This window comes from Doryrhamphus excisus, chromosome 23, assembly GCF_030265055.1.
Source record: "Doryrhamphus excisus isolate RoL2022-K1 chromosome 23, RoL_Dexc_1.0, whole genome shotgun sequence".
NCBI classification, from domain to species: Eukaryota; Metazoa; Chordata; class Actinopteri; order Syngnathiformes; family Syngnathidae; genus Doryrhamphus; species Doryrhamphus excisus.
Genome location: NC_080488.1, coordinates 2,439,917 through 2,462,439, shown reverse-complemented (window position 1 = coordinate 2,462,439; position 22,523 = coordinate 2,439,917). Strand labels below are relative to the sequence as shown.

Genomic DNA, 22,523 nt, shown 5'->3' with positions numbered 1-22,523 from the left:
ATTATTATATTTATTTATTTATTACTGATTGATTGATTTTCTTTATTCTTGATTTGTTTATTTATTTTTCATCTTATTTTGTGTCGAAAAATAAAAAGTAAGATATTTGGGAACAGTTGAATGTTTTATCAGAGCTTTTCTTGTAGAAAATTGGAACCAAAAATTTTTTTTGTTTTGTTTTTTTTTTTTGAAAACCTGAAAACCAGTCTCACCCAGACCCGAACTCCAGTGGCCCCCCAAGTAAATTGACTTTGAGACCCCTGCTGTAGACATAATCAACACAGGCAACAATTCAGTGATGTTTATTTGATCTTGATTGACGGGCTTGTGAAGCATTTACTTTAACAGGACGGGGGGGGTCCGATCTTACAGAAAAGTCAACACTTTGTACTATCAAAATGAAATAGGCCAAGTGGTCCATTTATATGGCAGTTTCAGCTTCTTGTGTGCGTCCAAACAGCGCCGCCTGTACGCTTCTCCGGGGCTGTCGGGGGGGCTGGCTGCACGCTGACTGGCTGCGGCTACTCGAGCATGAAATGTGAGCCCATTATGTCAGCAGATGTTATGGACGGAGGAGAAGAGCAAGCGTGGCGTCAGGAAGGACGGAGTGGAAAGAGCTTAAAATAAACATTGGGGACAATTATAGAAAAGCAAAGCTTTTTGAGCTCATGTTAAATATTGTCTTAGTAATAAATATAAATAGATTAGCTGTATAATATAACATAATTATGTATTTGCTTTTTTTTTTTAAACAAAGACATACTGTAACAACTGCCAACCATTACTTTATTTCACTTTTCTTGACAATTAATTGGGAGAATTCAGTGTATCGTAATGGTTAAATTCACAAAAAAGGTGTTTTCAGTGATGTGGCAAAGCTTGTTTTTTCATTGAAATTGTAAAAAAAAAAACAAAAGTGCACACAAACACACAAAAAACAATACTTTCCCGCTTCCAAAATGGCCCCTGGCACAAGTTTAGTATACAGTTTAAATGTCCCGACTGTGCAACAATCCTCGCTCTCAAGTCACATGAGCTTCAGCAGCAGCTCGTACGTGGCGTTGATGATGCCCCACGAGAGTAGCGAGCGATGGTAGTTGAGGTGAGCCCCCCTGAAGAGCATCGCCACGCTCCGGCCTCGCTCTCGCCACACCGTGAGCAGCACCTGCCTGCACGGCTGGAAGGCGCCGCCCACTTGAGCCTGAGCCCGCGACTTCACCACGTTTAACGGGAAGAACATGATTCCCAGCGCCGCCCCTAGCACGCCGCCGCAGACAAAATCGACAACAAGGTGACCCGCTTTGCTTGTCGCTTCCGGGAGATGATCCTTAATGGGTCCGCGGAGTCCGAAGAAGAGAACGTTGCTGGGGCCGTTGCGGAGCACGATGGGAACGAGACCGCGGTAGCATTCCCGGACACCGTATTCCGTTAGAAGTGTCCGGAAAGTATGGGCTGTGTTGTTGAAGCGTCCGTGGTGCCGGTGGTCCTGAAGTAGCGTCTGCACACGCTCGAAGGGGGTCAGGAATGCCTCTGCCGTTCCCGCCAGCGCGGCGGCGAAGCTTCGCGTGATTAGCTCCGGAACGCCGCTACCGTCTGCGCGCTGTAGAAGAACTCTGGAAAAGTCTTCGTACAAACCAAACATGATGGCGACGGTGGTGCTTTTTTGGAGCAGCGGGGGGAGCAACCCCCTGTATAGATTCCTGAGTCCGTCCCTCTGGAGCTGTCGCACCGCCTCGATGGCCACCACGCCGTGCAGCTGCTGACGGAAGAGAACCTTCTGGATTGGGAACGTCACCAGGATGTTGGTGAAAGCCGCAACGGAGCCGCAGACATAGTGCTTTCCTTGAGGCCCCAGTGTGGCGCTCAGGGGCCCGCTGGAAAGCAACGGGTGACCTCCTTTGGATAACGAGGCCTGCGGCGGCGGGGTCTGGGCTGACGGGGAGTCCATGGTGGCGCCGGCCAAGGGGGGCTCAGTGTGCCGCGTGGTGCTCCTCGAACATCACGTCAGCACTGCTCTCCTGGAAGAAGACGCCTGCCATGAAGGACAAAATGATACATTTAGCTAATAAGCTAATTGTATTATTTATTCAAAATCCAACTGTAGAAACATAATAAAGCTCAGTTTTTAATTGAATTCAATATTACATATGTTAGTCCTTCAAATATATCTAAATAACCAAAATATAACATTCTAAAAACAGATACAGCTCTTATTATTGTTACGTTATTATTGACAGTGACAATTTGAAAAAACTTTATTCTACTGTCAATCAGACAATCAGCAATACAAACGCGTGTAAACAAGGACTTAATGTTCTATTGACTTCCAGGAAGTCTTTAACCTTACCAATCTGTCTGTCCCTCCCTACTTGGCTGCTGATAATGCTTATTACACAACTTAGTAGACAGCTTAGCCATTAGGAAGGAGAATGACGATGCTAAAAAGGCTATACTGCGTCTTGTGTATGACATATAACATTACAGGTTAACATTACATTACATCGCAAGAGGAAAATAATCCGACAAATACAACAAACTGAGATATTCCGAGGATATTTCTGTCTTAATTTAATTATAACTGTATTTCATAAATGTATGAAAAGTAGTAAGGCGCGGTCTTATGTGGAATTTAATTCATGCTCTAGGTAAAAGCTATGTTGATGTTTCGGAGCTATTCCACCCGAATGCTGTCGATCTATTCCGAACACGCCCTCTGCTTCGTTTCCGCTTCCTCCGTCACACAGAAAAAGCTTGGCTTACACACAAATAGCCCAATAATACGGAAAGATTCCGTTATTTTTTTTTACATATAGAGACAATACGTACTGCCACTGAGGTTAAAGTTCATCACTGCACAGAAGCTAACATGCTAAACGCATTCGCTTGCCTTGCTAGCACAGCTTTCCCAATTGAAGCTGCTCCTTTCTGTTGGGGACAAACAGACGTACTATACAAAACAATGCCGTGATGCGGGCTAAAGTGTCGCAATATACAATGCGAACCATTAAGGTTAAAAAGACGTATTTACCTACCTACCGTGCACACTAGTTGCTGTCCTGCCCTGTGTGACAGGTGCTGTGCAGCCTTTCCTGCAAGCTGAGTGAAAGGCCAGTGATTCTCTAGGTCGTGTCTGCAGCCCCAGCAACAGGTCTTCTTCCTCGGTTTGATTTGTCTTCCGTTGTCGTAACAATCATTCGAGTGCATTACCGCCACCTTTTGGATAGAAGTGGAACTCAACACTTCTTTATTAAACATACTGAATTGATGTATCGTTTGAAGAGACTGATTCCGTCATGAAAGAGATAGCGTGTACCTCTGTCTAATATGATGTTAATATACAATTCATATATTTATCTCCTTTATATATTTGTCACCCAAGAGAGGTTAAGTGGCATGCACACTTTGATCTTATTTCGTTCTCATTTGGTTTAAATATCTTAATCAGGTAATTTATCATAACTTCATTAATGTTGTAGTATAAAAGCTAATACCACAATAACATAATTTTGCTGTCATGACAAACCATACGCGCTTAAAGTCAGCGCATGCGTATTAATGTAAATATCACAAAATGCATCTGAGTTCATAAACCAACCCCTTTTCTAACGCTTATATCGTTAAGGTTTGCAGAAAATAGCGTTTATATTTTATTCTGAGTTCATAAACCAACCCCTTTTCCTAACGCTTATATCGTTAAGGTTTGCAGAAAATAGTGTTTATATTTTATTCGCGTGTACTGTGAACGAAATATGACGATTTGGGCTTTGTTTTGTTCGTCATATTCTGCGACGGTACTGTTGGTCGTAAAGTAGAACAATTTGCGACAGTTCATGACGTCATCAACAAGTTCCTGTGTCAATCAACGTATGCGCTACCAATACATATATTTTTTATATATTTTGTAATAGATTGTTCGACAGTTTTTCGAATATATGTTCTTAATTAATGTAACACAACCATAGCGTTTTGAGAAGTTTTTGTTTTTAAACTGGGACACGAATGTAACATCCACAGTTAAAAGAGCTAGCTCGGTGATGCTAGCATTACGCTTTGGGTTTTGCTGGTAACATTTCCTTGATTAATTACTAATGTGATTTGCACTCAATTTGGAGGTGCGTAATTCTGTATGCAGTTGATAAACTACACAGTTTGTCGCTTTCGATAATCGATAATTCGATTCATTACAAATGTCAGCACAAAAGGACTGCGAGTTTTTGGTTAAAAGAGCTCGGGAACTGGTTCCCGATGACCCTTGTGCGGCCAAAGCCTGGCTCATTACTGCCAGAACCCTTTACCCTGCTGACTTCAACATCCAGGTAATATCTTGCACATCACTTACTTTGTTATTATTGACACACAACTATAGTAATGCTTTGTTTGTAGGCCATCTTAAATTTTAAAGACACATTTTTGTTTTTATCCTCCCCAGTATGAAATGTATATAATAGAACGCAATGCAGAAAGGACATCCTGTGCAGGGAGGCTGCTTTATGACATGTGAGTTTTATTGTGCATTATTGTGACTTTTCCATTGGTAAAACAAGACCATGCTACTATATTATCTACTTTTTTTTAGGTTCTTAAATTTTCCAGATCAGCCCATTGTGTGGCGTGAAATCAGCGTCATCACAGCCGCGCTGCGGAGTGACTCTCAAGACAAACATTCACAGTTTCTTCGAGGTAAGCGAAACATTTTTACTATTTTACCACGATATAGTAGTGTTTTAAAAGTATGTGTTTTGTCCGCCAGGGCTTTTTGAAACACTGCCTGGTCGTATACAATGTGAGATGTTACTGAAAGCCACGGAGCAGTGCTTCAACACTTTGGAGAAGGCAGAGATGCTGTTGCTGTTATTAAAGCGCTTTCCAGAGTCTGTTGTCCAACATGGGGTAAGTGAAAATAATAATAATAATAAAAGGATGTACACACGAGGGTTAATAAATATTTGTTGTGTATATAGGTGAGTCTAGGTGAGACGTTGTTGGAGGCAGAGGCATCTGAGAAAATGGAGTCGCCTGTTAACTGCTTCAGAAAACTTTTCGGTGAGTGAAACATGTGCATGGACGATGGTTGACGTTTAGAGGTTAAATTGTAGTTTCTTTCCTTATGTTCCAGTGTGCGATGTCCTCCCTTTGCTAATAAACAACATGGATATGCGCCTGCCTGCCAGCCTGATGCAGAAATACATTCTCAAAGCTGCTGAATTCTACATCGGCTATGTCACCCGAGGACCTTCACCTGATGGACAGATGAATGGTGAAGCAAAGCTCGAGTGGTGGTTCTTAGCAATAATCCTTAATCTCATATTTTCTTCTGTCTTTCTCTCAGTCGCTCAAGAAAGCGGTGCTCTAAAGTCTCCTACTGTCTCACGGGGCTCCCAGCGTTACGTGATTGACGGCTTATCGGAAAAGTCGTCGGTGGTCGCCGAACCTTGGGAAAGGCTATTGGACCTCCTGACAGTTGTTGGAGCTCGATGTGAGTGGCAGGGAGACAAAGGACAAAGGTAGGCTGTTTTTTTATTAATCTAAAAATATAAATAACACTTAAAAAAAAAAGCCAATTTCCACCACTCAAAAGAGTTAAGTCTGAGTGACGTAGTGGACTTGAACACAACAGTGCATGGACAGTGCAGAGAGTACTTCATGTAATGCTGCTCCAACAAAAACGCCTCATTTTTAAGGTGTGCACTATTAGTAATGGATCTCATTGAATTATTAAAACAATGATTTTGTTGTGATTTTAAGGTGTATTTTTGCGTCTGCTTTTATTTTGAAGGAGCTACATGGATCTGCTTCAAAGAGTAAAGGAGCTGTGCCGCTACTTACCGGGCCTGGAGGGCGACACCAGGGCCCGCTACTGCAGTCAGGTGGTCATCTGTGCCGCCTTAGTCCTCTTCCGCAACGCCTTCCTCTACATCTCGACGGTACAGCCGGCGCTGTTCCAGGGTCAGTCTCCATTTTTGTTTGCACACATTGTAATAGTAATGGTTTAATTTCATTTGAACATGCATCAGATTACAAGTGAATGCATCACATAATCAGTTCCCAGTTCCACATGTCCAAAAGGAGTAGGAAGAAGCAAAGCTTATTAAATCCTACCCCTCCATCTGGTACTTTTGCAATCAGTAACTGTTACATTTGTTCACTTCCTGCTTTCCATAATACAGTTTAAGGATTTTTTTTTTTTTTTTTTAATAATGCACCTCGTACCGAAGTACGACAGTAAACAGTTTGATTCCACATACTGAAATGCTATGGCTTTTTTAACGTAGTCCTAGCATATTAGTGTTTCAAGTGTACTTCTGTATTGGATGACATTTTTAGCTAATTGATTATTTTTAGCCTTATGCATTATTTTAGCTGTTTGAAGATGAACTATATCAGCAAGTTTTTGTCATTTTAGAAATAAGGAGTTAGTATGTTCTCTGAATTATCCTTACTGGCCTTTTTTGCAGTACATTTTAGCGAGTGAAGATTGCTTTTATAGTTATTGACATTATTATTTTCACATAGTTATTTTATAGTTATGTGTTTTGAAATGAGTGACTCTTTGTGTTCTTTTATCAGGTGTGAACACTCTGAACTCGGGGCCGTGGATTCTTGTGGAGGATTTGAGCTCGGTGTACAATGATCTGGATTTGGAGCGAGGACCAGTCAAACACGCACATAAGAAACGCAAAATGGCAGACGGCAGAGAGAAGACCATGGTGAGTATAGAGGATGTGGTGTTCAAAGTGTGGCCTGGGGGCCAGCAGCGGCATGCAGCTTATTATATATATATGTATGTGTGTGTATAGAGCTCAGATGATGAGGAAGGCCTAGGCAAGATGCGTGGTCGTCACATCCTGGTGAACAAGACCGAGATGCCCAACTGGTCTGAGACTCTGGAGAGCTTTTACACGGCCAGAGAAAGCTGGGACCTCCTTCACTCCCACGACAGCCTTGAAACTGGTACACACACGTGTGTTAAGCCACATATGAGACTATTCTGTACCGCTCGAAATGATGCATCGATGATTTGACTGTTTTTGCAAACGTGTGCTTTCACAGAGTTTAAGAAGATCTGCGCCTCGTGGAAGTCAGACAGCTGGCTTTGGTTTCGAATTTTCCTCACAGACATGATCATATACCAGGCAAGAGAAAACCTAAAGTTCTTGTGACACCTCTAATAGAAAAGAAGCGATTTTAAATGCAATGCAACTGTAGCCATTTATACAATGGCTATTGTACACACTATTTGTAAATATGCAAATGTTATTTATCTTATTCTTTTTAGTTGATTATATTTCATTCATATTGTACTACATTTTATTTTAGTTTTTTTTTTCTAATTTTGCAATTTAGCTATTGTAACCAAGCAGTTTTTGTGGATCACTACAGTTAGTCTAAGTCTATGATAACTGTTTAACATATGTACAGTTGTGCATAATGTTATATGTTTATATATGCTTACATATAAATAACCCTTTTAGGAACTTAGCAGCTTTTAATTGGATATGATGTAATTTATAACAAGAGTGTTTTTGCCCCGTGTCCTCCAGGGACAGTACCGTAAGGCACTCTCCAGCCTGCACCAGATGGCCGCCGTGCAGCAGCCTCACCCAGGCCAGCAGAGCCCCTCAAGTCAGACCAGTCTGGAGCACCACAGGGCACTCATACAACAAGCTTCCTGCCACTACGCACTGGGAGAACACAGGGTATGTACTGGTTGCATGGACCATTAGATTGGGGCAGAGTTAGAATAAAAAAACAAAACAAAAACATGACGACATAATGGATTTATTTTTCTTTTGTTACTTGCTACTCAGCTGGCCTGTGAGAAACTTCTTGATGTTGTCAGTGGACTGGTAGCACCAAACCATGAACCAACAAAGACCTCAGAAGACCAGACGAGAGTCAAGATCAAATCGAAGAAAAGTAAGCTTTTTCTCAATATAATTTATATTATATTCACTATATATTTTTGTCACATATCCTGTCACATGTCATCATCACTTACTGTATAATATCCAATGAGGTCTTTTGTTCCATGTCCAAACTAGGTCATGACCTGAGATTACTCCCATGCACCAGCAAGGCTGTTTTACCGTTCTGCCTTCAGCTGATGCTGTCCTGTTTTAAGGTACTGACATGCAGCTTGTGCACACATTGTGTCTCTAGTAGTAGTAGTAGTGTCACAAGATCACCCTGGACTGGTGGCCAGCCAATCACAGGGCACATATAGACAAACAACCATTCACACTCACATTCATACCTATGGACAATTTGGAGTGGCTAATTAACCTAGCATGTTTTTGGAATGTGGGAGGAAACCGGAGTACCCGGAGAAAACCCACGCATGCACGGGGAGAACATGCAAACTCCACACAGAGATGGCCGAGGGTGGGGAAAGACAAAAGAAGAAGCCAAAAAGTTACCACTTCCACACAAAACAGGAGGAGAACTCATTCGTTCATTCATTTTCTACCGCTTATCCTCACGAGGGTCAGTGGGTTGCCTCCAGCTGTCTTGGGGCGAGAGGCGGGGTAAACACCCTGGACTGGTGGCCAGCCAATCACAGGGCACATTTGTGGGAATTTGTGGGAGGAAACCAGAGTACCCGGAGAAAACCCACGCATGCATGAGGAGAACATGCAAACTCCACACAGAGATGGCCGAGGGTGGAATCGAACCCTGGTCTCCTAGCTGTGAAGTCTGCGCGATAACCACTCGTATACTGTGCAGCCCGCGACTAGTACAAAATGTGGGAGGAAACCGGAGTACCCGGAGAAAACCCACGCAGAGATGGCCGAGGGTGGAATCGAACCCTGGTTTCTTAGCTGTGAGGCCTGCACGCTAACCACTCTTCCACCGTGCAGCCCGCAACTAGTACAAAATGTGGGAGGAAACCGGAGTACCCGGAGAAAACCCACGCAGAGATGGCCGAGGGTGGAATCGAACCCTGGTCTCCCTAGCTGTGAGGTCTGCACGCTAACCACTCGACCGCTGTGCCGCCCCAGAACAAACATACTCATCTGGGGGGGAAAAAAACCTCATGAAAAGTCATGAAAATAGTAGAAATCTCTGTAATGCAGTTGAAAAGTGAAAATCCAGCATTTCAAGGAATGCTGCAAATGTTTGACAGACAGAACAAATTACCTGTAGTCTCTATATATTTTATAAGTTAACTCTTTTTTGTTTACTCGACCATATAAATGTTTTTAATTTGTTTCTTTCAGCTACGTGCCTTCACAGACAACAGGGACGACTTGTCGCTGGGTCACGTGGTGGTGCTCCTGCAGCACGACTGGCCTCAGGGCGAGATGCTTTTTCTTAAGGCTGTGGACAAGATCTGCCAGCAAGGCAGTTTCCAGTATGAGAATTTCTTCAATTACGTCACCAGTATCCTCCATTTTTTGTTTTTTTTATTGTCCTCACAATGCTTATACTGCTGCTCCTGGCATTATTTTCCCCGAGCTCACATCTCCTGTCAGATATTGACATGCTGGAGGAATTTGCATATCTCCGTACGCCAGACGGAGGGAGGATCCAGCTGGAGCTGCTACCCAACCAGGGAATGCTGATTAAGTAAGCCGATGTGTGTGCGGCGCGATTCTGCACATCCCGGGGTCTGATGCTGTGTTGTTATACGCAGGTCCGCGTGATGATCGAGTACTTTAGCTAACCTTAGCTAACTCGAATCTTTCATCGGAGCGGGTTTTAGCGAAGAGAAGGCGTTTATGTTGTGTCAATGTAAACCCCTTTAGTCAATGTTGCAGACTTAAAAAAAAAAAAAAAAAAAAAAAAAAGAGTTGAATGCACCCGCACTGACCCAGTCTTTGAATGTTGCTGTTCCTCAGGAACCCTAGCCCCGCCCTGGGGGTGGAGTTAAACACCCTTCTGCTACAAGGGGTTCAGACGATGGACAGGTACCCCAGGCCCCCCCTCCTGCCACAGTGCCCATCCCTGTGCCCCTTCCCCATACACACAAATCACATTTCATTACCAACTTGCCCCCCCCTTTTTCCTAATTTTTATTTGGGCCAATCATTTAAGAATAAGTCGTCGTCGCCGTTTGGTTTCTTTGAGCCATTGCTCGTCTTTCTGTGGTCATGGCAGATATTGTAATGATATTGTTGGTTGTATAGTTAGTTTCTTTTTGCCTTTTCATAACACTTGGTCTCATTTCATTTGTGCTTATGTTTCATGTGTATTGTTGATTGGAATATTATTGTTTTTGACATGAATGATGCATTTATGTGAGATTAAAACCTAAGGTGGATGCTTGAGTCTATAAATAAATCATACATATTTTTTCTCCCCTGCGTCAGACACCACACGGTGACAAGAGGCATCACCAAAGGAGTGAAAGAGGATTTCCGTCTGGCCATGGAGAGACAAGTGTCGCGTTGTGGAGAGAACTTGCTCAGCGTCCTGCACCGTTTTTGCATCAACGAGAAAATCATCATCGTCCAGTCTCTGCCTTGACATCGGTTCGGGGTACTTGTAAACGTTCTCAGTAATGAGGTTAGACCGACTCTTTGACCTCTTTCACCACACTGATAACGTTACAATAATGTGTCATATTCTTCATTGTTGGTGTGTTAGGTAACAAACTTAACTACAAAATTTTAAGTTGTCATCACAATGTGATATTTTGTCAATAATTATCAAAGAACTTAGCTTTTGTGGGAATATTTTTCATAGCGACATTTTTACCTTTTAATGTAACACATGGTAATTGCAGCTATTCGGCATTAGATGGCAGCAGCGAGTAAAACAACATAACCCTCCCAGTCATTATGATGCAGTTCTACACAGTAATCACTTCCATGACCATGTCAATCAAAACCGAGCGTTAATGTGATTTTGAAGAATAAATTAATAAATGTTAAGTTTTGATATACAACCTTTGTTTTGGATATTTTAAGCCAGGGGTCTCAAACTCATTTTACTTGGGGGCCACTGGAGCTCGGGTCTGGTTTAAAAAAAAAACGCATTTATTAAAAACAGAAAAATGAATAAACTTTGCTTTGGTTCCGATTTTCTACAATAAAAGCTCTGATAAAACATTCCACTGTTCTCAAATATCTTACTTTTTATTTTTCTACACAAAATAAGATGAAAAATAAATAAATCAAGAATCAATCAGTAATAAATAAATATAATAATAATAATAAAACGGCAAATAATAAAAACTTAAGAAACCACATATAGTTGGTGGGTAGACAAATGATTTTTTTCAGATTAAAATGAACAAAGCATTATTAGAGCCCTGTAGACATGACAAAACACGACTATAGTCACATTTATACTCTTTTTATTTACAACATATTGCGCAACTGCAGGGTCTTGAGACACATGCTAACTCGCAAACTAGAGAGCTAGCGACCTAAACGGTAGCCTTCAAGTTATTTCCTTTCAACTTAAATAGCCAAAAACTTACCACTTCCACACGGATAGGGAGGATAACTATTAACAGTTATTTAACCTTTAACATGAACATTAATCAAACGTAATATTTTTTTTCTGGGTACATGATACCATACAGCATCCATATCAAACATTAAACTTTCATATCAAGGCGGGGGGCCTCAAAGTAGTGTCCTGCGCGCGGGCCGTGTGTTTGAGACCTCTGATTTACAACATATTGCGCAACTGCAGGGTCTTGAGACACATGCTAACTCGCAAACTAGACGGCAGCCTTCAAGTTATTTCCTTTAAACTTAAATAGCCAAAAACTTACCACTTCCACACGGATAGGGAGGATAACTATTAACAGTTATTTAACCTTTAACATGAACATTAATCAAACGTAATATTTTTTTCTGGGTACATGATACCATACAGCATCCATATCAAACATTAAACTTTCATATCAAGGCGGGGGGCCTCAAACTAGTGTCCTGCGGGCCACATTTGGCCCGCGGGCCGCGTGTTTGAGACCCCTGATTTACAACATATTGTGCCACTGCAGGGTCTTGAGACACATGCTAACTCGCAAACTAGAGAGCTAGCGACCTAAACGGTAGCCTTCAAATTATTTCCTTTCAACTTAAATAGCCAAAAACTTACCACTTCCACACGGATAGGGAGGATAACTATTAACAGTTATTTAACCTTTAACATGAACATTAATCAAACGTAATAATTTTTTTCTGGGTACATGATACCGCACTAACATTAAACTTTCATATCAAGGCGGGGGGCCTCAAACTAGTGTCCTGCGGGCCACGTGTTTGAGACCCCTGTTCTAAGCACATCAAAGCCTGAAATTGCAGCTTGTGTGCTATCTATATTTAATAGCTATGCAATAATAGTGGCAGCTGTCCACCTCTTGCCTTGAGGCACAGTGTTTCCCGAGCAACTACACTGTTTGCTCTGCACACCTTCACACACACACACACACACACACACACACACACACACACACACACAATACGAAACTACTGACCTGGAGGCTTAATTAAAGACAATAACACAGACAGGTGGACGTCATCACAAACATACACAAATACTTCCCGGCAGTGTTTTTAAACCTGAAGTATCCCTTTAGTGATTGACACATGGGGGCTAAGAATCGAATAAAGTTCTATCAGCCCGGCTAACCTTGTTCTCTCCTGTCATGGGAGGAGGAACACTGCAGACATATTTGGTGCCTTGCGGCATTACGATGTCAAAGCACGTTCAATTTTTCATCATTTTGCTGTTAAAAAATTGTATTTGCCGAATCTTTTGTCTCTTTAATAAATGTGCATTAGGAGTAATGGGAATTGATGGAGCTCATATCTGAGACATTTTATGCAAACGTCATATTAGGAGAGGCAATCGCTCAAACTGTTTTATGTTTAATACGTGTGTGGATATGAAACGAGGTAAAAAAAAAAAAAATGGCAACACAAGCAATGTGCTTGGTTATGAGTTAACCTTTATATGTGGGCGGGGCTGAGCGCAGTGCACACACAGAGAGAAGGTCTTACCAGGTTACATTGATCCAGCAGCACCACACTGCTTCACGTGTTCCTCCTGTGTGTCCTCCGCCAAAACATGGATCAGATATCTCTACAAAGAACAGAGACCACTTAACCCTGCGACAAGACTGCTATCATCATGATGCTGGACTATCCACCCGGCCCCAGTATCCTGTGGTTCTTCTTGTACATGTTTGCAATTAATTTCCATCAAGTGTGTTCTTCTACTGGGGACGGCAGACAAATGTGGCGGAACCCCAAACCGGTTCCTGTCACTCTAGAACAGTCTTTTCTTCATGGTAGTTTTCCTTCGGGGTTCCTTTGGGGGTCTGGGACATCCGCTTTCCAAACTGAAGGATCCTGGAACCAAGGTGGAAAAGGACCATCCATATGGGATAATTTCACCCATTCAGGGTCTGCGGATGTGGCAAGTGACAGCTACGCTCGATGGGAAGAAGATGTGCAGGATCTGGAGTATCTTGGAGTGAAATCGTACTCTTTCTCGCTCTCCTGGCCTAGACTGTTCCCCAACGGGAACGCACAAAGTCGTCCAAACGGGGTTGCCGTGGAGCACTATAACCGTCTCATAAACAAGCTTATGGAAAAACAAATGGAGCCCGTTGTTACCATCCATCATTGGGATCTACCACTGGTCCTGCAGAAGGTGCATGGAGGGTGGAAAAATGAAAGTCTTATTAGATTATTTGAGGACTATGCCGCTTTTTGTTTCCGTACATTCGGGGACCGTGTTAAGTACTGGCTTACAATGCATAACCCGTACCTGGTTGCTGTTCAGGGGTATGGCACCGGGGTGCACGCTCCTGGAGAAACGGGGGGTCTTACCGCCTCTCTTGTTGTGGCCCACAATCTCATCAGGGTAAGTCTTAAAGCAGGGGTCTTAAACTCAATTTACCTGGGGGTAATTTTTATTTTTCCAAAAAAAAAAAACACATTTATTAAAAACAGAAAAATATACAAACTTTTTCAGTGCTTTGGTTCCGATTTTCTACAAGAAAAGCTTTGATAAAACATTCCAAAACTTACCACTTCCACACGGATAGGGAGGATAACTATTAACAGTTATTTAACCTTTAACATGAACATTAATCAAACGTAATAATTTTTTCTGGGTACATGATACCATGCAGCAGGGTTCTCAAACTCAATTGGAGCTCGGGTCTGGGTGAGACTGGGCCGCATCAGGTTTTCCAAAAAAAAAAACAAAAAAAACGCATTTATTAAAAACAAAAAAATGTAAAAATAATCGCTTTGGTTCCAATTTTCTACAAGAAAAGCTCTGATAAAACATTCCACTGTTCTCAAATATCTTACTTTTTATTTTTCTACACAAAATAAGATGAAAAATAAATAAACAAATCAAGAATAAAGAAAATCAATCAGTAATAAATAAATATAATAATAATAATAAAAACTTAAGAAACCACATATAGTTGGTGGGTAGACAAATTATTTTTTTCAGATTAAAATGAACAAAGCATTATTAGAGCCCTGTAGACATGACAAAACACGACTATAGTCACATTTATACTCTTTTTATTTACAACATATTGCGCAACTGCAGGGTCTTGAGACACATGCTAACTCGCAAACTAGAGAGCTAGCGCCCTAAACGGTAGCCTTCAAGTTATTTCCTTTCAACTTAAATAGCCAAAAACTTACCACTTCCACACGGATAGGGAGGATAACTATTAACAGTTATTTAACCTTTAACATGAACATGAATCAAACGTAATAATTTTTTCTGGGTACATGATACCATACAGCATCCATATCAAACTTTCGCTAACATTAAACTTTCATATCAAGGCGCGGGCCTCAAAGTAGTGTGGCCGCATGTTTGAGACCCCTGTCTTAAAGCAACCGTTTCTTCTCATGGCTTTTTCTTTCAGTAATCAGGACTCTTAACGAGATACTGAGGTCCAAAGTCCACCATGTCAGCACAGTATGTGACAGGAAGTCATGGAAGATATGCCTCGATAATATCACGCATGTTTTTTTTGCACTGTGGAGGCCGTGTCTGTGATTAGCCACATTATGTTTTAGACAGGAAGTACAGTGTGATGTTATATTTTGCATAAAGTGACACTATACTTTTTTTTTCTATGATTTCCAGGCCCATGCCAAAGCCTGGCACACCTACAACACCCAATTCCGCCCATCTCAGAAGGGTAAAGTATCCATCGTTTTGGGTTCTCACTGGGTCCAGCCCCAAAAAGCCACAACTGCCAACATTGACCTTTGTCAACAATCGCTGGAGGCCGTGCTCGGTTGGTTCGCCAATCCCATTTTCAACGAGGGAGACTACCCGGGCTCTCTAAGAATCAAGCATGGCGCCATCCTGCCCACGTTCTCCGCACAGGAGAAGCTGTGGGTGCAGAACACAGCTGACTTCTTTGCTCTGTCCTTTGGACCAAACAACCTCCGCCTGGGCAGAGACCTGCCCCACTACGGCCAGGCTGTGACCCCAGATATGAGGAGCCTCCTGGGCTGGATAAAGCTGGAGTACGGGGACCCGCAAGTTTTGGTGGCTGAGGGTGGATGGTTCTCCGAAGCCAGGGTAGGACGAGAGGACACAGTGGCCATTTACTTGATGAAGAGGTTTATCAACCAGGCATTACAAGGTAAACTTTGCTACTGACATTATTACATATGATAATAACTCATAAATGTGTTTTTTATTTGACAGTAAAATAATATTCCTAGCAAATTTTACACATTTGTTAAACGAAATAAGCACTTTTAAGCATAAAAATGTTGAAATGAACTAGAATACAAATATAAGCCAGTAAGACTACTATCAATTTGTGATTGTAGTATTCTACATTAGTCACTAGGGGTCAGTAATGAGTGAGCACACTTGATTGTTGCAACAACCAGCTTTTATTATACATATATAATATATAAATAATATATAATAATATAATATAATTATATATAATATAGTTATATAAATATTATATGCAATATAAGAAAAAGGTCATAATATATAATATGATATATTATAAATAATATATATTATATATATAATATAATAATATAATAATAACAATAATAACAATATAATTATAATTGCATAAATTTACAATAATATATATAATAAATATATATTTTGTGTATATAATAATAATAATAATTTAATAAAATAATAGTAATAATAATTTAATATATATAATAAATATATAATAATATTAATAAATATAAATATATATAAATATTATATGATAAATATAAATGTATATAATAATAATTATATATATATATATATATTAATATACATATACAGGCTACTCTTGCAGCCATAGCCTACAACAAGCTAAAACTCAACTCTTGTGTATTTCTTTTATAATTCTATAAATATTATATTATATACTAATAATAATATAATAACTATAATTCTATAAATATTATATAACAATAATATTAATACTATACAAGCTACTATTGCAGCGATAGCCTACAACAAGCTAAAACTCAACTCTGAACCACTGGCGTCACTTCCTGGTAAACGCTCTTAAATGGTGTATTTCTATTATTATCGATACAATATTTGTTAATGCAACTATAAAAAATTACTATAGGGGTGCTATTTCATGTATAGAGGGCTCTAATTGTGCTAAAAAACTGTATTTAGAAGATCATAAAAAGCCGAGAAGGAATACTACTTCACTGACTTCTTTTCTGTCACTTCAACTTGTGCTCCGTGTTGTGTTACAGCTGTCAGGCTGGATGGGGTGCGGTTGCTAGGCTACACCGCGTGGTCGCTAGTCGACGGCTTTGAATGGAATTACGGCTACACGGTCCGACGGGGCCTCTTCTACGTGGACTTCAATCAGCCTAACAGAAGCAGGACGCCCAAAACCACAGCTCAGTACTACCGGCGCGTCGTTGCTGACAACGGTTTCCCCAGAGTGGACACTTCTCCAGAGGTCAAAGGTCATTTCCCGTGTGATTTTCACTGGGGAATTGCTGACTCCACCTTACAGGTACTGCCTGAAAAGTAGCAATCACAACAAATGCTCCCCAATTGGTGTTCTTTCTCTCTCTTTTATTACCAGGCCCGCTTCTACCCCTTCTCCCCCCAGTTCACGGATCCCCATGTGTACAGCTGGAACTGGACAGGAGACGGATCATTGAGACCGGTCCCAGGAGAGACGCTTCTTACGAATCGTTCCCAGTGCACCGACTACCTCGCCATTCGTAGTCACCTTCGCCTGTTTGCATCGACAGGAGCTTCGCATTACCGCTTTGCTCTCAACTGGTCTCTGATTTTACCGCACGGCGATCTCTCTCATGTGAATGCGGAGGCGCTGAGGTAAAAATCGGATTATTATAGGAGTTAGCAATACCACAATACCACGGATACATTTCACTGCTAATGATTCAAATATCAGGAGTGGAAACTTTCAGTGGGAATTTAATAGGATTTGAAAGTAATATATGGGGATTTATGGGGATTAATGGTATTACACCGGCACTGGGCAAAAATGCAAGTTAGGTTATAGCAGATAACTTTAAAAAAAATGTTCTGCAGCATGACCACGGTTAAAACAACCCCATTTTAAGCTAATTTAGTTGCATTTCTATACATCACCGTGCTTTCCTCTTGTGGACGCAGAACTGTTTTTAAAGTATATGCATCTTTGGTCTTCACAGGAGAATAGAAATACAAATAAACCTGGAATAGTAAGTAAAATGTACAAAATACATACTTATTTATATATATAATATATATGTATATATTATATTATATATATATAATATTATTAATATGAATGAATCAAAGTTTAAAAAAATTTAATTAATAAAAATGTAATACTTAAAAAACTAATATTTTATTTTAGATTTTAGTAATAATTTTAGCATAATTTATATATAATTATATAAATGATATAGTTATTATATAAAGATAATTTTATGTAATTTATAATATAATATAATAAAATAATGTAATTAATAAAAATGTAATAATTTAAAACTAATATTTTATTTTAGATTTTAATAATAATTTTAATAGAATTATATAAATTATATAATTATATAAATATAATAATTGTATATAATGTATAATTTAATACAATATAATAAAATAATTTTAATATAATTTATATATAATTATATAAATTATATAGATATTATATAAATATAATAATTTAATATAATTTATAATTTAATATAATAAAATAATTTAATTAATAAAATGTAATAATTAAAAAACTAATATTTTATTTTGATTTTAATAATAATTTTAATATAATTTATATATAATTATATAAATTATATAATTATTATATTTAGACAATAATTTTATATAATGTATAATTTAATATAATATAATGAAATAATTTTAATATAATTTATAAATATAATAATAACATTATTCATAATAATAATAATTAAAATAATAATAATTTCAAAATAACTAATGGAATAACATTTAAAAAATGTTTTAACAATTGATACATACATTTTAAAAATGTGCTTATACTAATAAAAAAATATGTACATTTGGTCAGTACAGATTTGGTCTTTTACATTTCAACATTTCAACATTAAACCTGCTGTGTTTTTTTTTCTTCCTAAAAGGTACTACCGCTGTGTCCTCACTGAGCTCAAGAAACTGGACCTGGAAGCTCTCATTATCCTCTACTACCCAACACACAAAGCTCCAAATCTGGGCTTGCCCGGTCCGCTTCACGCCTCCGGGGGCTGGCTCAACCGCAGCACCGTGGAAGCCTTTCAGGAATATGCGGCTCTATGCTACCGTGAGCTGGGCTCCTGGGTGCGATACTGGATCACAGTCAATGAGCCCAACAGGCTGACAGATATTTACTCCGATGGGAACGAGCAACACCGGGCTGCCCATCATCTCCTTTTGGCTCATGCAAAAGCCTGGAGGCTCCACGAGAGGATGTTCTCACATCGTGACGGGGGTATGGTGTCACTGGCGCTTCACGCCGACTGGGCTGAACCTGCAAACCCTTTCTTGTCATCGCATACAGCAGCAGTAGAGAGATTCCTTCTTTTTGAACTTGGTCGCTTCCTAGACCCCCTGCTGAGGACTCCGTATGAAGACAAGCATGACAAAGGGGACTACCGGCATGAAATGAAGGCTTACTTAAACGAAAAAGCTCGAGTAATGCACCAGCAGAGATCACCGCTTCCTACTTTTACCAAAACTGAGAAGGCGGAGCTTAAAGGGGCGTTGAGTTTCATCGCATTGAATCATTTTACCACCCGTTTGGTCTCTCCCGGTCCTCGTAATTTACACCAAAAACACCCGGGAAATAACGACTGCCTTACTCTATCTGATCCCACCTGGCCCTCCTCCAGTCTGGGCCAAGCTCTCGTCCCCTGGGGCCTACGAAAGGTCCTGAACTGGGTCACTGAAAGATACGGACGGACTCAGCCGATTATCATCACTGCGAGTGGGATTGATGACCAGGCTCCTGTGGAGGATAAGATGAGGCAACACTACCTGAGAAGCTACTTACAGGAAGCTCTTAAAGGTCATTTTCATATTTTTTTTTTAGCATAGCATTATTTTCAAGCGTAAGAAAAATATGACAAACATATTAATTGAACCTGCAATGTTTGACCAAGGGTGTCAAACTCACTTTCACTGTGGGCCACATTGCACTTATGGTTGCCATTATTAGTTTAGTATTATAGAAATATTTATGCTTTATTTTTTTATTTAGATTTTCCAACTATTTTAACTTTCTCGTTTTTATTTTTTTTAATAAATTATGACATTATTCCCATAATATATAACCTTTTTCCAACCCAAATATCCAAAATTTTTTAAATACAATTTTATTTTGGGGCGGCACGGTGAACGAGTGGTTAGCGCCTCACATCTATGAGACCAGGGTTCAATTCCCGTGCATGCGTGGGTTTTCTCCGGGTACTCCGGTTTCCTCCCACATTCCAAATTCCCACTGACCCTCGTGAGGATAAGCGGTAGAAAATGAATGAATTAATGAGTTCTCCTATTTTGTGTGGAAGTGGTAACTTTTTGGCTTCTTATTTTGTGTTTCCCCACCCTCGGCCATCTTTGTGTGGAGTTTGCATGTTCTCCCCGTGCATGCGTGGGTTTTCTCCAGTTTCCTCCCACATTCCAAAAACATGCTAAGTTAATTAGCAACTCCAAATTGTCCATAGGTATGAATGTGAGTGTGAATGGTTGTTTGTCTATATGTGCCCTGTGATTGGCTGGCCACCAGTCCAGGGTGTACCCCGCCTCTCGCCCGAAGACAGCTGGGATAGGCTCCAGCACCCCCCGCAACCTTCGTGAGGATAAGGGGTAGAAAATGAATGAATGAATGAGTTCTCCTCCTATTTTGTGTGGAAGTGGTAACTTTTTGGCTTCTTATTTTGTCTTTCCCCACCCTCGGCCATCTCTATGTGGAGTTTGCATGTTCTCCCCGTGCATGTGTGGGTTTTCTCCGGGTACTCCGGTTTCCTCCCACATTCCAAAAACATGCTAGGTTAATTAGCGACTCCAAATTGTCCATAGGTATGAATGTGAGTGTGAATGGTTGTTTGTCTATATGTGCCCTGTGATTGGCTGGCCACCAGTCCAGGGTGTACCCCGCCTCTCGCCCGAAGACAGCTGGGATAGGCTCCAGCATCCCCTGCGACCCTCGTGAGGATAAGCGGTAGAAAATGAATGAATGAATTTTATTTTGTTTTGTTTGTTTCTCATAACTTGCAACTTTAAAACAAGTATTTTCTTTAATATTTCAGCTTTTAAATGACATTATTTTTTCTCATAATGTTACAATGTTATTTTGATACATTTTTTATTTTTTCTCATTCGATTTTTTCTAATTTTTTCTTTTTTCTAGAACTTTTTCTGTTCTTATTTTGACTTTCTGAGGGGAAAAACCCTGCATGCTTTATTTGGTTTCCTCTACTTATCAATACAGAATGTACCGTGTAATCCGGAATACACAGATTCAAATGATTTTCTAGATTTTATGACTATATTGCCACCTCCTATAAAACGGCAGGGAACCATAAAGATGATAAAAAAGTGGGAGGAGGGAAGACAAGAAAGTAGATTAGTGTTGTGTTCACACTTTGCCCTTTATGGCCGTTTGCTCTCCCTTACCTGCAAACATGTTATCATCAAGCATGTGAAAAAACACTCTCTTTATTTTCTGCAGCACGCCGCTTGGATCGCATCAACCTGCAGGGATTCTACGTGTGGAAGCTGCAGGACGGTCATGTTCCACAGTACGGTCTTTTCACCTCAACTCACCGCCAATCCACAGCGAAGGTCTCCATTGACGTCTACAGACAAATCATCTCTCACAGCGGCTTCCCCGTAGACGCCACCTCTCACCCCTGTCGGACCACGGAGGTGCAGCCAGTGTGCTCCTTATGTGTGTGGATGTCCAAGAACAAGGCTCTCACTGTGTTTGGCTGCTGCTTCCTGCTTGTAGCGGTCATCTTTGTAGCACTGGTCTTCTCAGTCATCACCACGAAGAGAACATACGTAAAGGGTCAGAGGGGCAGCGTGAGCATAAGAAGTAGAAGAAGAGGGGGGCATCTTCCAGTGTGCTCACGAAGGCCACTTATTTAAAATGTAAACACAGGACAACAGTAATTGTCTTTGAAGAACAGGTTATGTATGTGTCTGAATGTAACAATGTCGCCCCCTGGCGGCAATAGTACAAACAGCTCTGACTTTACATGGAAATTAATAGAAATATAATGCAATTACTAATTCAAAAATCCTTTGTTAGTCTATTCAACATTCATTCATTGTTGTTGCTAAGTGGGTTAGATTTAATTAAATTGAATTATTAGTGTTTTAAATATTTACATTATATTTTATAAGCCATTATAAATGAATTACTTAATGATAAAGTACCATTCACAAATGTAATAATAATAATTATCACTAAATGAGAAGTGTATTGCTAAATTTGTCCAAGTATTAATACATATACTGTACATATTGTAAATATATTCCCATGTTCATAAATAATTGTGTTGATTGGATTCATATAGTAGTGCTTTATGAATTTTGCAACCTTTATTCGACTTTTCTGTTGCTGAACTGACACATTTGGCTATTAAACAGAGTTCAAAGGTCACGCCTCCTTTCTTTTCTATTACATCATGCATTTTATCAGAGAAAACAGATGCGCAGGTGCTGAATATGTGGAAAAATAAAGAGTTAATTTTGATTTGTACTTTATCAAAAAATGTGGAAAAGTGTTTAGGCCTCACAGGCAAGCGATAAAAGTTCCAATTTTAGTGTGGAGTTGGACATTTTCCCTGTACTTGGGTGGCTTTTCTCCATGTTCATAATAAAAACAAGCATGTTAGGCTAATTGGAGTCTCTAAATTGTCTATACATAAGTCATGTGATTGGCTACTGTATATATATATGCACACACACAGTATAAGATATGCCTAAGATTAAGATAGATATACTGTGCACATTTGCAATTGAAAACCTAATATTGCGAATATGTTATTGATGTATATTAATTAAAAAGTATTTTCGATATAATGCTGAAGAACTACAACAAATCTCAT

General features: G+C 39.9%; 3 protein-coding genes across 12 annotated transcripts; 2 read left to right on the top strand and 1 right to left on the bottom strand.

Annotated features, from left to right (window-relative positions):
• Nucleotides 1–768: 768 nt before the first annotated feature.
• Nucleotides 769–3,201, bottom strand: LOC131110448 (mitochondrial nicotinamide adenine dinucleotide transporter SLC25A51-like). Of its 7 annotated transcripts, none has more exons than XM_058063570.1 (2): nt 3,037–3,201; nt 769–2,032 (listed from the first exon to the last, which is right to left on the bottom strand). In XM_058063570.1, the coding sequence occupies exon 2, from the start codon at nt 1,946–1,948 to the stop codon at nt 1,028–1,030; it is 921 nt and encodes a 306-aa protein (XP_057919553.1). In that variant the 5' UTR covers nt 1,949–2,032; nt 3,037–3,201; the 3' UTR covers nt 769–1,027. The 7 variants fall into 7 exon arrangements, with proteins under 7 accessions (XP_057919553.1, XP_057919554.1, XP_057919556.1 ...); XM_058063571.1 differs by having other exon boundaries at nt 3,033–3,196; XM_058063573.1 differs by having other exon boundaries at nt 3,029–3,132.
• Nucleotides 3,202–3,799: 598 nt separating this feature from the next.
• ints10 (integrator complex subunit 10) lies at nt 3,800–15,231 on the top strand. Of its 4 annotated transcripts, none has more exons than XM_058063567.1 (18): nt 3,800–4,316; nt 4,430–4,497; nt 4,577–4,680; nt 4,751–4,890; nt 4,962–5,043; nt 5,117–5,504; nt 5,777–5,946; nt 6,568–6,707; nt 6,798–6,951; nt 7,051–7,133; nt 7,542–7,697; nt 7,809–7,917; nt 8,043–8,122; nt 9,219–9,381; nt 9,474–9,567; nt 9,840–9,908; nt 10,311–10,506; nt 15,085–15,231. In XM_058063567.1, the coding sequence occupies exons 1-17, from the start codon at nt 4,188–4,190 to the stop codon at nt 10,465–10,467; spliced, it is 2,286 nt and encodes a 761-aa protein (XP_057919550.1). In that variant the 5' UTR covers nt 3,800–4,187; the 3' UTR covers nt 10,468–10,506; nt 15,085–15,231. The 4 variants fall into 4 exon arrangements, with proteins under 4 accessions (XP_057919550.1, XP_057919549.1, XP_057919551.1 ...); XM_058063568.1 differs by lacking the exon at nt 15,085–15,231 and having other exon boundaries at nt 3,802–4,316; nt 5,117–5,257; nt 5,330–5,504; nt 10,311–11,054; XM_058063566.1 differs by lacking the exon at nt 15,085–15,231 and having other exon boundaries at nt 3,801–4,316; nt 10,311–11,054.
• On the top strand, nt 11,201–21,996 carry klb (klotho beta). The gene is made up of 6 exons (XM_058063564.1): nt 11,201–13,827; nt 15,085–15,592; nt 16,686–16,954; nt 17,027–17,283; nt 18,555–19,477; nt 21,140–21,996. Exons 1-6 carry the CDS (start codon nt 13,090–13,092, stop codon nt 21,556–21,558), a joined length of 3,114 nt encoding a protein of 1,037 aa, XP_057919547.1. The 5' UTR covers nt 11,201–13,089; the 3' UTR covers nt 21,559–21,996.
• Nucleotides 21,997–22,523: the final 527 nt, after the last annotated feature.

What these genes read in the sequence shown, in the direction of transcription:
- ints10 (XM_058063567.1), top strand. Translation starts at nt 4,188, where the DNA reads ATGTCAGCACAAAAGGACTGCGAGTTTTTGGTTAAAAGAGCTCGGGAA. An exon ending in CCACGACAGCCTTGAAACTG is followed by an intron (nt 6,952 to 7,050) that starts GTACACACACGT and finishes GTGCTTTCACAG; the next exon opens with AGTTTAAGAAGATCTGCGCC. An exon ending in ACGCACTGGGAGAACACAGG is followed by an intron (nt 7,698 to 7,808) that starts GTATGTACTGGT and finishes CTTGCTACTCAG; the next exon opens with CTGGCCTGTGAGAAACTTCT.
- LOC131110448 (XM_058063570.1), bottom strand. Translation starts at nt 1,948, where the DNA reads ATGGACTCCCCGTCAGCCCAGACCCCGCCGCCGCAGGCCTCGTTATCC.
- klb (XM_058063564.1), top strand. Translation starts at nt 13,090, where the DNA reads ATGATGCTGGACTATCCACCCGGCCCCAGTATCCTGTGGTTCTTCTTG. An exon ending in TATCAACCAGGCATTACAAG is followed by an intron (nt 15,593 to 16,685) that starts GTAAACTTTGCT and finishes GTTGTGTTACAG; the next exon opens with CTGTCAGGCTGGATGGGGTG. An exon ending in GTGAATGCGGAGGCGCTGAG is followed by an intron (nt 17,284 to 18,554) that starts GTAAAAATCGGA and finishes TCTTCCTAAAAG; the next exon opens with GTACTACCGCTGTGTCCTCA.